Below are 11,018 nucleotides of genomic sequence, written 5' to 3'. Positions count from 1 at the left end.
AAGAAGGTTACCTGGTAGGACTGAGTCCTAGGACTTGTGGTGGTCCAGATCTGACGGCGACGATGTGTGAATTTGTAAGCACCAGTGTCTTTGTTGATGGAGTTCATGGCAGTTTTTCCCCTTAGTTTGGGGTGATGACTTTTATACACCATTTCAGATTTTACAACAAAGGAAATTCGCCCTAAATTGTACATAGACTCCAAGCGACGCTACTGTTTGCACAGAGGTCAAATCACTCACCCTCAAGGCTGATCAAAACAGGCTTTACAGAGAGATTTAGCTCAAGCTCGAGGAGAAGAGGTCTGTGACTCTGCCTCTCCGTGCAAATATTCGCACGGCCTCACGATTTAGGGGTAATCATTATGAGTTCTTGGTCGATGGAGAAGGGATTTTGTAAAAACCGAAGACCTCGATCAACATCATATGAAAATTTAACAAAAATCGTGGGCTCGGTTTGGTCACCTTCAACCTTTGTATGGGCTCAATTTTTTGTCACCTTCAACCTCTATATGTGTATAGCTTGGAAACTACCAAGGGCTACGTCGTGACCAATTTTTGTTGAGGAATTTGGTGTGACTCGGGGATAAAACCATGATCTGTTGAGATTTTTGGTGTGACTCGCAGAAAAAACTCATTTTTTGCCGAGGAAAATGAAAGGACAGTCTCGGGATTATTTCACTGGTGTTCCTGTCAGTAGCTTTCCATCAAGCTACAGTTTAAAGACATAAAATTCTAGACTTGAGTTGTATTTTATGATTGTTTGGTAATATAGTTTTAGCTGAGATAAAAATTGGGATAAGAATTTCGTATCTTATCTTAGAGGCCAAATGGAACCTTAGAGTCTTTACTAGAATTTTAGAACCTCAAATAGAAAGGAAATATACATAAAATAAGAATATTGTTAGAAACAAGCCTAAAATGTAAAGTCTTGCGCAACTTTTATAAAATGGCCCAAATATTTTCCTGTCTTTTATTTTAAAATGATTAGGCCTCGGATTTTAAAATGATTAGGCCTCGAGAATTTGTTAAAGTCCTTGATCCAAGGTTTCCTATTCCTTCTCGATTTACTGAATGCGTGACTGTATGAGGGTATTCTTGAGAGAGAAGGATAGTTTGAAGAAAATGTTTTTGACCACCAAACAAAGAGTATGCCTGACCAACGACACTTGGACTTCTATCCAAAATATTAACTACATGTGTGTGACCGCTCACTTCATTAATAATAATTGGAAGTTGCATAAGCGGATCATTTCATTTGTTCGGATTAGCGACCATAAGGGGGCAACGATTGGGAGGGAGTTGGAGGAGTGTATGCTTGATTGGGGCATTGACAAAATCCTCACAATTACAGTGGATAATGCTACCTCTAACGACTCTGCTATTGATTGGTTGAGAATAAGGGAAATAGGAAGTGCGGATTGTATTGCAAATCACGAGTTTATTCACATGAGGTGTACGGCACACATCTTAAACCTTATTGTAAGTGAAGATTTGAAAGATGTTGATGACTCAATTGTAAGGGTCCGAAATTTGATTAAGTATGCGAAGTCTTCTCCCCAAAGACTTGCAACTTTCAAGTCTTATGTTGATAGATCAAAGTTCAATGCTCTAGTTTTTTTACTCTTGACATGCCTACTAGATGGAATTCGACTTTTCTTATGTTAGACGTGGCTGAGAAGTATCAAAAAACCTTCCAACTTTTGCTTGATGAAGATCCATACTCACGAGTTTATTTGTCTGATGATGGACATGAGAGAAAGGGTCTAAGAGCTCCTGGGCCGGATGATTGGGAGACCATAAGAAACTTTTTGAAGTTTCTTCAAATATTTTATGGTGTTACGTTGCACATTTATGGTACACTATATGTCACATCAAATAATTATGTCCAAGAGCTTATTGCCATTCATAAACACTTGAATAATTTTTGTGACAATAGTAATCGACGTTTGAGTTCAATGACTTTCAGAATGAAAACAAAGTATAATAAATATTGAGGTGATCTTGAAAAAATAAATCGGTTGTTGTTTATTGCTGCTATTCTTGATCCGCGGTTCAAGTTGGTTACTCAAGCATATTGGTTCAAGAAAACATTGGGTGAGGAGAAGGGTGAGAAATTTGTTGCACTCCTCAAGAGGGATATGGAATATTTGTATGAGACATATGTAGAGTTTGGTGGTGGGTGCGTAACTGGTGCTAACAAAACTCAAAGCGGTGAAGCTAGTGCATCAATGGAGAGTAGTAGTACTGTTACAGATTATGATCCCTTGGATTTTTTGAGGGAGTTCCATAAAGAGCATACAACATCCTTGATGGATTGTAAGTCGGAGTTAGAGCGGTATTTGTTGGAGAACATTGAGATTCTTACGGGGAGTTTCGATATTTTAATTTGGTGGAAAGTCAACTCCACCAAGTATCCAGTTCTTGCTCTAATGGCAAGAGATATCTTGGCCATTCCTATCACCATCGTTGCATCTGAGTCAGCATTTAGCACAGGAGGCCATGTCCTGGATCCGTTTAGGAGCTCTTTGGCTCCTAGAATTGTAGAAGCTCTCGTGTGCTCGCAAAATTGGTTGAAGTCTACTCCCATATGCTTGAGTCAAAATTATTCTGAAGCTATTGATGATGCAGAGAGCTATAAGCTAGATTCAGGTAATGTATCTAGAGATTTTTTTAAATTGTTATATGAGTTGATTTTAACATTTTGTAATACTAATTTCCTATACTTTAACATCTTAATGCAGAATTAGCCAATTCTATGGCCAGCATACTTCGTGAAGAGGATTGACAATCTTGTTTCCGGTATCTTATTTCAATTTTGCTTTCTTTATTTTTATAAATTTATATGGTATCTTATTTCTTTACTAATTTTGTTTTTTTTTTTTCAGGCACAAGTTGAAAAATGACATTTTATGGACCTTTGGTTATGTATTTTTAATTTTAGCTTGTAATTTTGGACCTTTGGTTATGTATTTTTAATTTTAAGTTTTAATTTTGGTTATGTATTTTTAATTTTAGGTTGTAATTTTGGACCTTTGGTTATATATTTTTAATTTTAGGTTTTAATTTTGGTTATGTATTTTTAATTTTAGGTTGTAATTTTGGTTATGTAATTTTAATGTTTGTATTTAGTTTTAATTTACTTTTTAATTTTGGTTGCACATTTGAATTTAGTTTTATTTTTTATAGTGTTAGATTTTGAATTTAGTTTTATTTTCTAATGTGATAATTTTGGTTAGATAAATTAGAAATCTCAAATTATATTTGAAAAAAAAAATTGATATGGAAGCCCAAATTCGATTAGAGTTGCAAATTGTAAAATTAAAATGTTAATTGGGGCAAAGAAAAAAGTCTAAAAAAAAAGCCCAATAAAAAAATCCCAACAAAAGGCCCAACTCCAACTCCGCTCCGACAAGTCGGAGTCGGAGTCGGAGCAGAGTGGGGTCTAAGCGGAGTCGGAGTCGGAGGTCGGATTCGGCCTCCGACAAAGTCTGAGTCGGAGTCGGAGGAGGCCAAATCCGACTCCGACTTTATCGGTGCTCAGCCCTAATTATGTTACTCTTCATTACTATATATATATATTTATTATTTTATTTTATATTTATTAAATTAATTAAATTATTTTATTTATTATTTATACATCACATATTTATTATTTTTTTTTTTAAAAAAATGTAGGGTGCGGCTCGTGGACGCCAAGTAGAACTATTCTTTAATAATCAATCAATGAATATGGCAATATGCCCCTCAACTCGCCAATACATTTTCCTCGTCCTTCCACTTCGCCGCTCTCACCTGCAGGTATTTTCTTTCTCATCTTCGTCGGCACGATAATGTCTGCCAACCTCGAATTCCTACAAATTTGTTAATGAATACTCTCCCAATCTTTGATATGTTACGGGTTCTTGAAGAGTTCACTGGAGATTGCAATTGGTATTTCCTCGTTGTGCCATGCAAAATCTTGAAGCTTTTTTGCTTCTAAAATTCCGAAGGTGAAAATCTTGATGTATGTGTTCTAGTCGATTCAGAATCCCTCGCTCTTTTGCTGAGTTTTCAGCTAATAAATATGTAATTTGATAACTTGTACTCAGTCCAATATTTACAGAGTTTCAAATTCTAAGGACCACACACTTCTGAGGCTTTGTATTCTGCACATCTTTTTTTTTTTTTTTTTTGATCTTGATCTTTTATTTCGACAGGGGATGTTGTAAATTAGAAGCCATGCGACAGCGGCTAGGCGTGCGTTCTTTATCTTGGCTATTTATGATCGGCACGGGTAAGTTCCCATCTGATTCATGTTCTGAAATTTGTTAGCGAAATTTTTAGGTAGGGGTCCTATGAAATATATCCTCACCTAGTTGTTCTTAGGAAAAAGATGAGCTGGTTCTTTTGTCTGATCCAAAAATTTCTTTTTTCGTTTTTTTTTTTTTCAGCCGTTGTTTTACAGGCACTTGGGGTTGCCTCGGTTGTGGTACCGAGTTCAAATTGCTACGTTCTTGATAACTCCAGTCGCATTGTTGATTTCGTATCCTACATTATTTTAGATTCTAAAATACACAAATATATCCACAGTTCATGGTGATGTAGAATACCAATTGCACCTATGAGTAAAGCATGCTTTTACATGTACATAAGTGGGTCTGAATAGGATGATTAAATGCCCATTTTTATGATTTGTTGGAATTTTTTTCGAAATTGGTAGCATATGTTTTAAGAAAAATTTATCTAGGCCCGTATGGACTGAGTTTCATTTTTCAACTTGGAGTTTTAACTGCCTCTTAATACACAAATAACTGCAGGTTTCGACTGCCTCTTAATTTTAAGTTCCATTTGAAAAAGATGCCTTTTTTTATTGGCTGCTATTTATGCTCAAACTTTGATCCTGCCTTTCATATATAATAAAGTTGTTTTCTCTTGAGCTGTTAATTAGAGTAGCTGGGCTGGGAACATTTTTGAATATGAAGGGAAGGTAATGTCCTTATATGGAGCCTGTGTTTGGCATTGTTTACATGTGTTAATGATATCCAAGTGTACATTTTATAAATTTCAAAGCCGGATGGTATTACAGTATTATTTTGCCCTGCTTCAGGACTCCGACTTGGTGGTTCGATTTTGCAAAGATGTGGAGAGTAGATCACAGGCGGTAGTCCATTCTTTTCATTTCTATATTTGTTTTGTTTTAATTACATACTTTTTTGTTTATTTCATGCATATGCTTATTATTTCAGACTGAAAATAAATTTACAGCATGTTGTATTTGAATACTTCTTCGCCTTAAGGCACCTGGACTCACCCATTTATTATAAGTTCACAACCAATAGTCAGGAAAAATTTATAAATGACAAGAAGAATTCCATACACTTTCCACAGTTAATTTCTTTGAAAATTGGATGTCTTGTAAAATATTTATTGTTGTGATAACTTTTCATTCCTAGATAATTTTAATAAGCAATGAAAAAACTCATTAAGTGCAATAGGGCCCTAGGGGCACATAATTGTATATGGATGAACCTTAATTATGACAATACCATCAATGTGGTGACACAGTACTGTTAACTAAAATGTAATTAGGTGGACATATGATAAATAATTGAAAAAGAGAGATTCTAATTCCACACTGACTTGATTAACTTCAATTTCTTGCATGGATGACAAATGTAGAGGATAGACAATGAGTCAATTATGTGAGTCCAGTGTGTTGAGGCAAGTCATCAAGGAAAGTCATTTTGGTTGTGAGACATGAAACGTGTGGCCTTTCTGGGCAGTTGACATCAATAAAGATAGAGAAATAGGAGTTTTGTTTTTTGGTCCATGGGTCACACTTTGCGCATAATACCTGCAGCATCTGAATCTGATTGTAATGTGTTGTGGAGATTTGTTTAAAGAAAACTGATAAGTTTCAAAACATTCATTCCCCATGAATATTATATTTACTGAGATTATATCACATTCATCTATGGTTTTGAGTTGCTATAACATGAAAAGGGAAAACAAATTCACTGTACATGCATTTTATTCTCTTTGACAAGTATGGTTCATATGGTGTACGTGTGCCACACTCATGCAGGGATATGTGGATTTTGGCCGATATGATTTGTTCAACTACTTTGTTACTGGTTCAGGGCAAGTTGACTTTGTTCAAGTAAGCTTTTCTTCAACCTGAGTGATGTGGGTGGCACTTTATTTTGCCATGCAATTCATGTTTGTACTGTCCAAAAGAAAATTTCAAGACTGTCTGTTTCTTTTGGAGGGAGGGGGGTGTAAGTAAGATGACTATTAGATTGATGATAGTTTTAAAAGAAAAAAATAACAGAAGTCACCCCAGTTTTAGCTGATATGGGACTCTGCTTAGCCCCTGCTCCCATGGTGCTGGAGAGGTCCAGAATCTTCTTAGTAAGAGGGCTTTAGTGCCATGAACCACATTGCTATAATATACTATGTTATATAATTTGAATGTTAATGACTGCTTGGCATTTGTTTTGTGACCCTTTTCACCTCTTTCCCCTTCTCAGTTTCTTTAGCATACTGTGCCATCACACTCTTGGTTAACTAGCAAATGGAAATGAGACATATATCGGATAGTTACTAGATTGAACTCCTTTCAAAGTCTCTAGAATGTTCCCTTTATCCTAATGTCTTCATGAGGCCATAGATTGGCAAATTTGTAAACCTGATCTTCTTAATTAATTTCTCTGTTTGTCTAGGGCTTTTTCAATGGTGACCTGATGAATTGTGAGAATAGTTATGACAAAAGGGGACGTACAGCTCAGGTTGGTTATATTATTCTTCTTTATGTGGGGTGAAATTCATAAGATTCCGTCATGCTACTGCTGTAAGACCCTCCTATTCCTTTTGGTCAAACTAATTGTTTTCCAACTTGCTCATTGTAGTTTTTGGTATGATCCAGGTAAATGTTGTATGTGGAAGTTGTTTAAATGGAAAATGTAAAGGTTTGTGAGCTTTTCATTTCTGAATTTCAATGTATGAACCTTGCATACATCAAAATTTTTTAGTTTCTGCTATGTTGATAGCTTGTATTTGGCTGCTTCGAAGCAGAATTGATGCAAGCTCATGATGTCTAATAGAAAAGTTAAAATATTATGCATGCCATGCGATGGTATAAATTGCCAATTAATATTTTCATTCAATATATCTGCAGTTTTGATCCCAAAAGATATGGGACAAGGCACTTTTATTTTTAATGCATTTGCATTTAGTGCAATTTTTTTATCTTGCTTTCTAAAATGTACTGTTTCTTATATTCTCATACATTTTAAGTTGCCTCCTTATTTCTAAACTTGTTTTTCCTTTTTTAATTATTAAGATCCTTGTATAAATAGTTTAAGGCACATGCAATTCTCTTTTTTGTCTTATCTCAGGTGGGCTTGGATGCATATGCAACATTACTTACGAGTCAACTTGCAGGTCTTCTACACTGTTCCTCAAATTCATCTTCTCTCTTATTCCTGTTACACAGTGTTAATTCTTGGTATATAATTTAGAGAATTACTACCTCTATGATGGAAATGCTACAAATTTGGGCCTAACATGCTGAAGATGTATACAGTTGGGATCTCAAAGGCCTTTTGAAAGGCATGATTGCTAAAGCTTTTGTGGCTTCATTCGGAGCAAAAATTAAATGAACTATTGTATGCATAATAATAAAGAGCAAGACATGTTTAAGTAAACTTGTTCAAGGCCAGGCACCAAGAAAAGCTGGATCCCAATTATAGAAAAGAAAGCTTGAGTTCACTGTGTTGAATTTTACAAGCCGCGATTTTGAATTTGATGAATAAGATACAAACATCCATAGAACTTCTCACTTTTAAAATGAACCCAATTGAAGTAATTATTTATAACCATTAAATGATTGGTTGTTGGGGAAGTCTACAGAGAAATATCTCAAATTATAATATATCCTATGAGTGGTGGATAAGTTCAAAAGAGGTCGTAATGAAATGACAATGCCATTGGTTGAGCCACAAAGTTGCTCCAATGGTAAATATAATATTTCTTTGAGACACTGGTAGTTCTTTCCATTTTTGTATCTCACTTATCCAAATTCAGTCTGATGCTTTAACATTTCAACAATTGTGGCTGTTTCTGTCTGTGTCAGAGTTTTTGTTGAACTTTCTATTCCATGTGAGAGACCAGGTCCACGGGTATTTCAGGGTTTCACCGTTGGTTTTCATCCACGTTCGTGGGAAGTTGTAAGTCCTTGTGCTATCAACGTATATTTTCCTTTTATTATACAAGGAAAGAAAAAGCCTCTACCTGGCAAAATAAAAGTGATAAACAATTTCCTTTGATGAACTTTGTAGGTTTACAATGGCATGACTCAATTAGGTTTTGAAAAGTCTCACCATGATTTCAGGTGAGTTCCTGATGTAGTTTTGCTTTGCCTTATCATTTTCTTTTGGTCAGACTTCTTTTTTTTTGTAAGTATTTTTTTTTTTTTGTCAAACTTCCGTCATCCAGGGTTCTTTTTTTCCCACTATTGTCGCCAATAACTATTAAGAATTATACATCTTTTTTACAGCTTTCGAACTGAACAAACTCATGTAGCCCTTTATATGACTGCAATTGCTTCTCTTTCGAATTTGGTGCAGAAGCCTATAATTAAGGTAGTTTACTTGCCATTTTAGTTGTTGGGAAGCCTGTTATCTTTAGTATGTCTACCTATCTGATATTTTATGGCTACCTTAAGGTTGTTCCAGAAAATGGCTTGGAGGTTCGTTTATCAGGTGCAGGGGCAACTGGGACACCTCCAACAACTTTGTCGCCCACAGTGGTGATTGTGGATTGGAGATGTATGGATTGTTGTTGCAGTACTACCAATATGATTGTACAAGCTTCAAAACTTCTTGTTTAACACTTTATTTTTCCTCTCTTCAGGTGAGAAGGCCAGTGATAATCCATATGAGGTTAATGTCACTATCCCAGTAGAGGGTTATGATCCCATCCAATTCATTCTTACAAAAGCGTGTGGTAAGCACACATTGATTTCATAACAAAAGCCTTCCTCTTCTCCCTCTCTCTCTCTCCCCCCCGCCCTGCTTTTTTCTCTCTCTCTATATATATATATATGCGCGCAAGATTTATCAACAGTTGAATAATTTCCTTTATTTTTTTAAACAACCAATTTATTTACTTTTGCATAATGAATTTATTGGAAAAGAAGCCCAAATCCTTGATTTGGCCAGGAAAGACTGCTAACATGAAAATAAACAGACATTCATGTCAGAAGAACATATTTTAATTTAAGAGGTTCTGGTGATGAGATATGTTGATTTTGTGAATTAATGTGGATCTGCTGAAATTATATGTGAGTATGTGAGTGTGGAGGATCTAACAAACCACCATATTTAAATGACTCTGTATTGCCGACTACTGTGTTCCCAAGTTTGTTGTGCAATGCCACTTGTGTTGTAGTTAGCAACAAGTGATGGTGAGACAAAGGGTAAAATGTTTGTATCAAAGGGTAGATAACATTGGTACAGAGTATTGACTGAACTCGCTGTCTTCTTGGTCAGGTTTTGTTTTGATTGATTGGTTCCATGTTTCCAAGCTCAATTCCATAACAAACCAGCATCTCTTTTTCATTTTTTTTTTCTTTTGCAGAATATCGGCAGGATCAAGGGGGTGATGCAACACGAGGATGGGCTATTTTTGGATTGCTATCCTGCATGTACGTTTAGCCTTATTTTCTTTTTCATTAGATGAGTGGTAAAATTAACCAAACATGTGATGGAGGAGGCATCTGCATGATATACAGTTGGTGTTCTGGAGGCGCTGTTGGCCAACTAATAGGTTGTCTGATACAGTATATAATTTATATAAGCTTTCCCATATTTGTCATTTCTTTTTTTTTTTTTGTGATGTTGGTAACCTCTCCAGATACATCATTTGTATATACTACTGAAATGTACCTTCCCTCAACTTGTTGCATGTGATGCAGTAGTAGTAATTTCACTCCAATTAATAGTTTCAAAAGCAAGCATTAATATGTATCTTCCCTCTGGTATGATACAAATCTTTTTGGGCGTCTATTTGCTTTCTATTTGCTTTCTGAATATTGATGTGTGGACTACTTGGAATTTGGCCTGGAGCAGATTCATTGTATTTTCAACACTGTTTTGCGTCGGAGGATTCATTTACAAAACTCGAGTAGAACGCCTGGTAGGCTGTTTAGCTTTGGTTTGCCACCATTTGATGGTTCTTTAGTTTGCCACTTTTGTCATAATCTATTTCTACAATCATATATTTATGTTTGGTTAACGTGCAGCGTGGGATTGATGCACTGCCAGGCATGACAATACTCTCCGCCTGCTTAGAAACGGTAAGTTCACAGTATTATTTGGTGTTCCATTTGTGTTCAGACTTCTATCGCTAGGTTGAATTTGCGGTTTGTACAATTTAGGTGAGCGGAGCAGGGCAAGGTTACTCTCGAGCAGAAGACCTTAACGCTGCATTCGCAAAAGCCTCGTGGGAAAGCCCATCTGTTTCTGTTCAAGGAGCTAGGATACCCAGTGAGAAAAGCTATGGATCCATCTGAATTTCTGTTTTCCTCAACACATCTCAGTTTTAACTGGGTTTTGTGCTGCAAATTATACATACATGGATCAACCAACGAATATGCCGGATCATGGAGCCTTACAACCTTTTGTATCAAAAATATTTGTAGTAAGAGCTTTGTATGATCAGTTGAGTACATTCTTTGATTTTGTTATCTATGATTTCGATATATTGAAAAGAGAGATATTTTATCCACAAATGAATTCCATAAAAGTAAATTCATAAACTGACATGGCTTGACGTGTTATGTTAGATCGTAAAATATTTTTTATTGTAAAGTAAATTCGACATATCAGATCAAATCCTGTGCATCGGATTGTGAATGTATCGTTTCAATAGAACATAAACTCAACTATTCAGATTTGACTTGTCCATTTTACAATAACTCATTTTCCTTATTCAGCTAGAAACCCCTATTCATTGTCTACAAATTAAGAAAGAAAAGC

At 35.7% G+C, this 11,018-nt stretch overlaps 1 protein-coding gene across 8 annotated transcripts; it reads left to right on the top strand.

Annotated features, from left to right (window-relative positions):
- Positions 1-3,714: 3,714 nt before the first annotated feature.
- Positions 3,715-10,771, top strand: LOC122318898. Of its 8 annotated transcripts, none has more exons than XM_043136634.1 (19): positions 3,726-3,798; positions 3,909-3,989; positions 4,197-4,273; positions 4,431-4,522; positions 4,928-4,966; positions 5,087-5,140; positions 6,065-6,139; positions 6,702-6,767; positions 6,905-6,947; positions 7,377-7,422; positions 8,114-8,207; positions 8,319-8,371; positions 8,537-8,621; positions 8,705-8,807; positions 8,893-8,985; positions 9,619-9,685; positions 10,110-10,176; positions 10,283-10,336; positions 10,418-10,771. In XM_043136634.1, exons 2-19 carry the CDS (start codon positions 3,949-3,951, stop codon positions 10,550-10,552), a joined length of 1,284 nt encoding a protein of 427 aa, XP_042992568.1. In that variant the 5' UTR covers positions 3,726-3,798; positions 3,909-3,948; the 3' UTR covers positions 10,553-10,771. The 8 variants fall into 8 exon arrangements, 6 of the variants coding, with proteins under 6 accessions (XP_042992572.1, XP_042992568.1, XP_042992570.1 ...); XM_043136636.1 differs by having other exon boundaries at positions 3,741-3,798; positions 3,909-4,003; XM_043136635.1 differs by having other exon boundaries at positions 3,755-3,798; positions 3,899-3,989.
- Positions 10,772-11,018: the final 247 nt, after the last annotated feature.

The sequence above is a fragment of the Carya illinoinensis genome, chromosome 8 (genome assembly GCF_018687715.1).
Source record: "Carya illinoinensis cultivar Pawnee chromosome 8, C.illinoinensisPawnee_v1, whole genome shotgun sequence".
Lineage (NCBI taxonomy): Eukaryota > Viridiplantae > Streptophyta > Magnoliopsida > Fagales > Juglandaceae > Carya > Carya illinoinensis.
The sequence above is the reverse complement of the archived record's forward strand: the minus strand, read 5'-3'. Positions and strand labels throughout refer to the sequence as shown.

Bases quoted from the DNA above. Each gene is read 5' to 3' on its own strand.
- LOC122318898 (XM_043136634.1), top strand. From the start codon at position 3,949: ATGCAAAATCTTGAAGCTTTTTTGCTTCTAAAATTCCGAAG. The intron at 4,967-5,086 runs GTAATGTCCTTA...GCCCTGCTTCAG, and splicing joins TTTTTGAATATGAAGGGAAG to GACTCCGACTTGGTGGTTCG. The intron at 8,986-9,618 runs GTAAGCACACAT...TTTCTTTTGCAG, and splicing joins CATTCTTACAAAAGCGTGTG to AATATCGGCAGGATCAAGGG.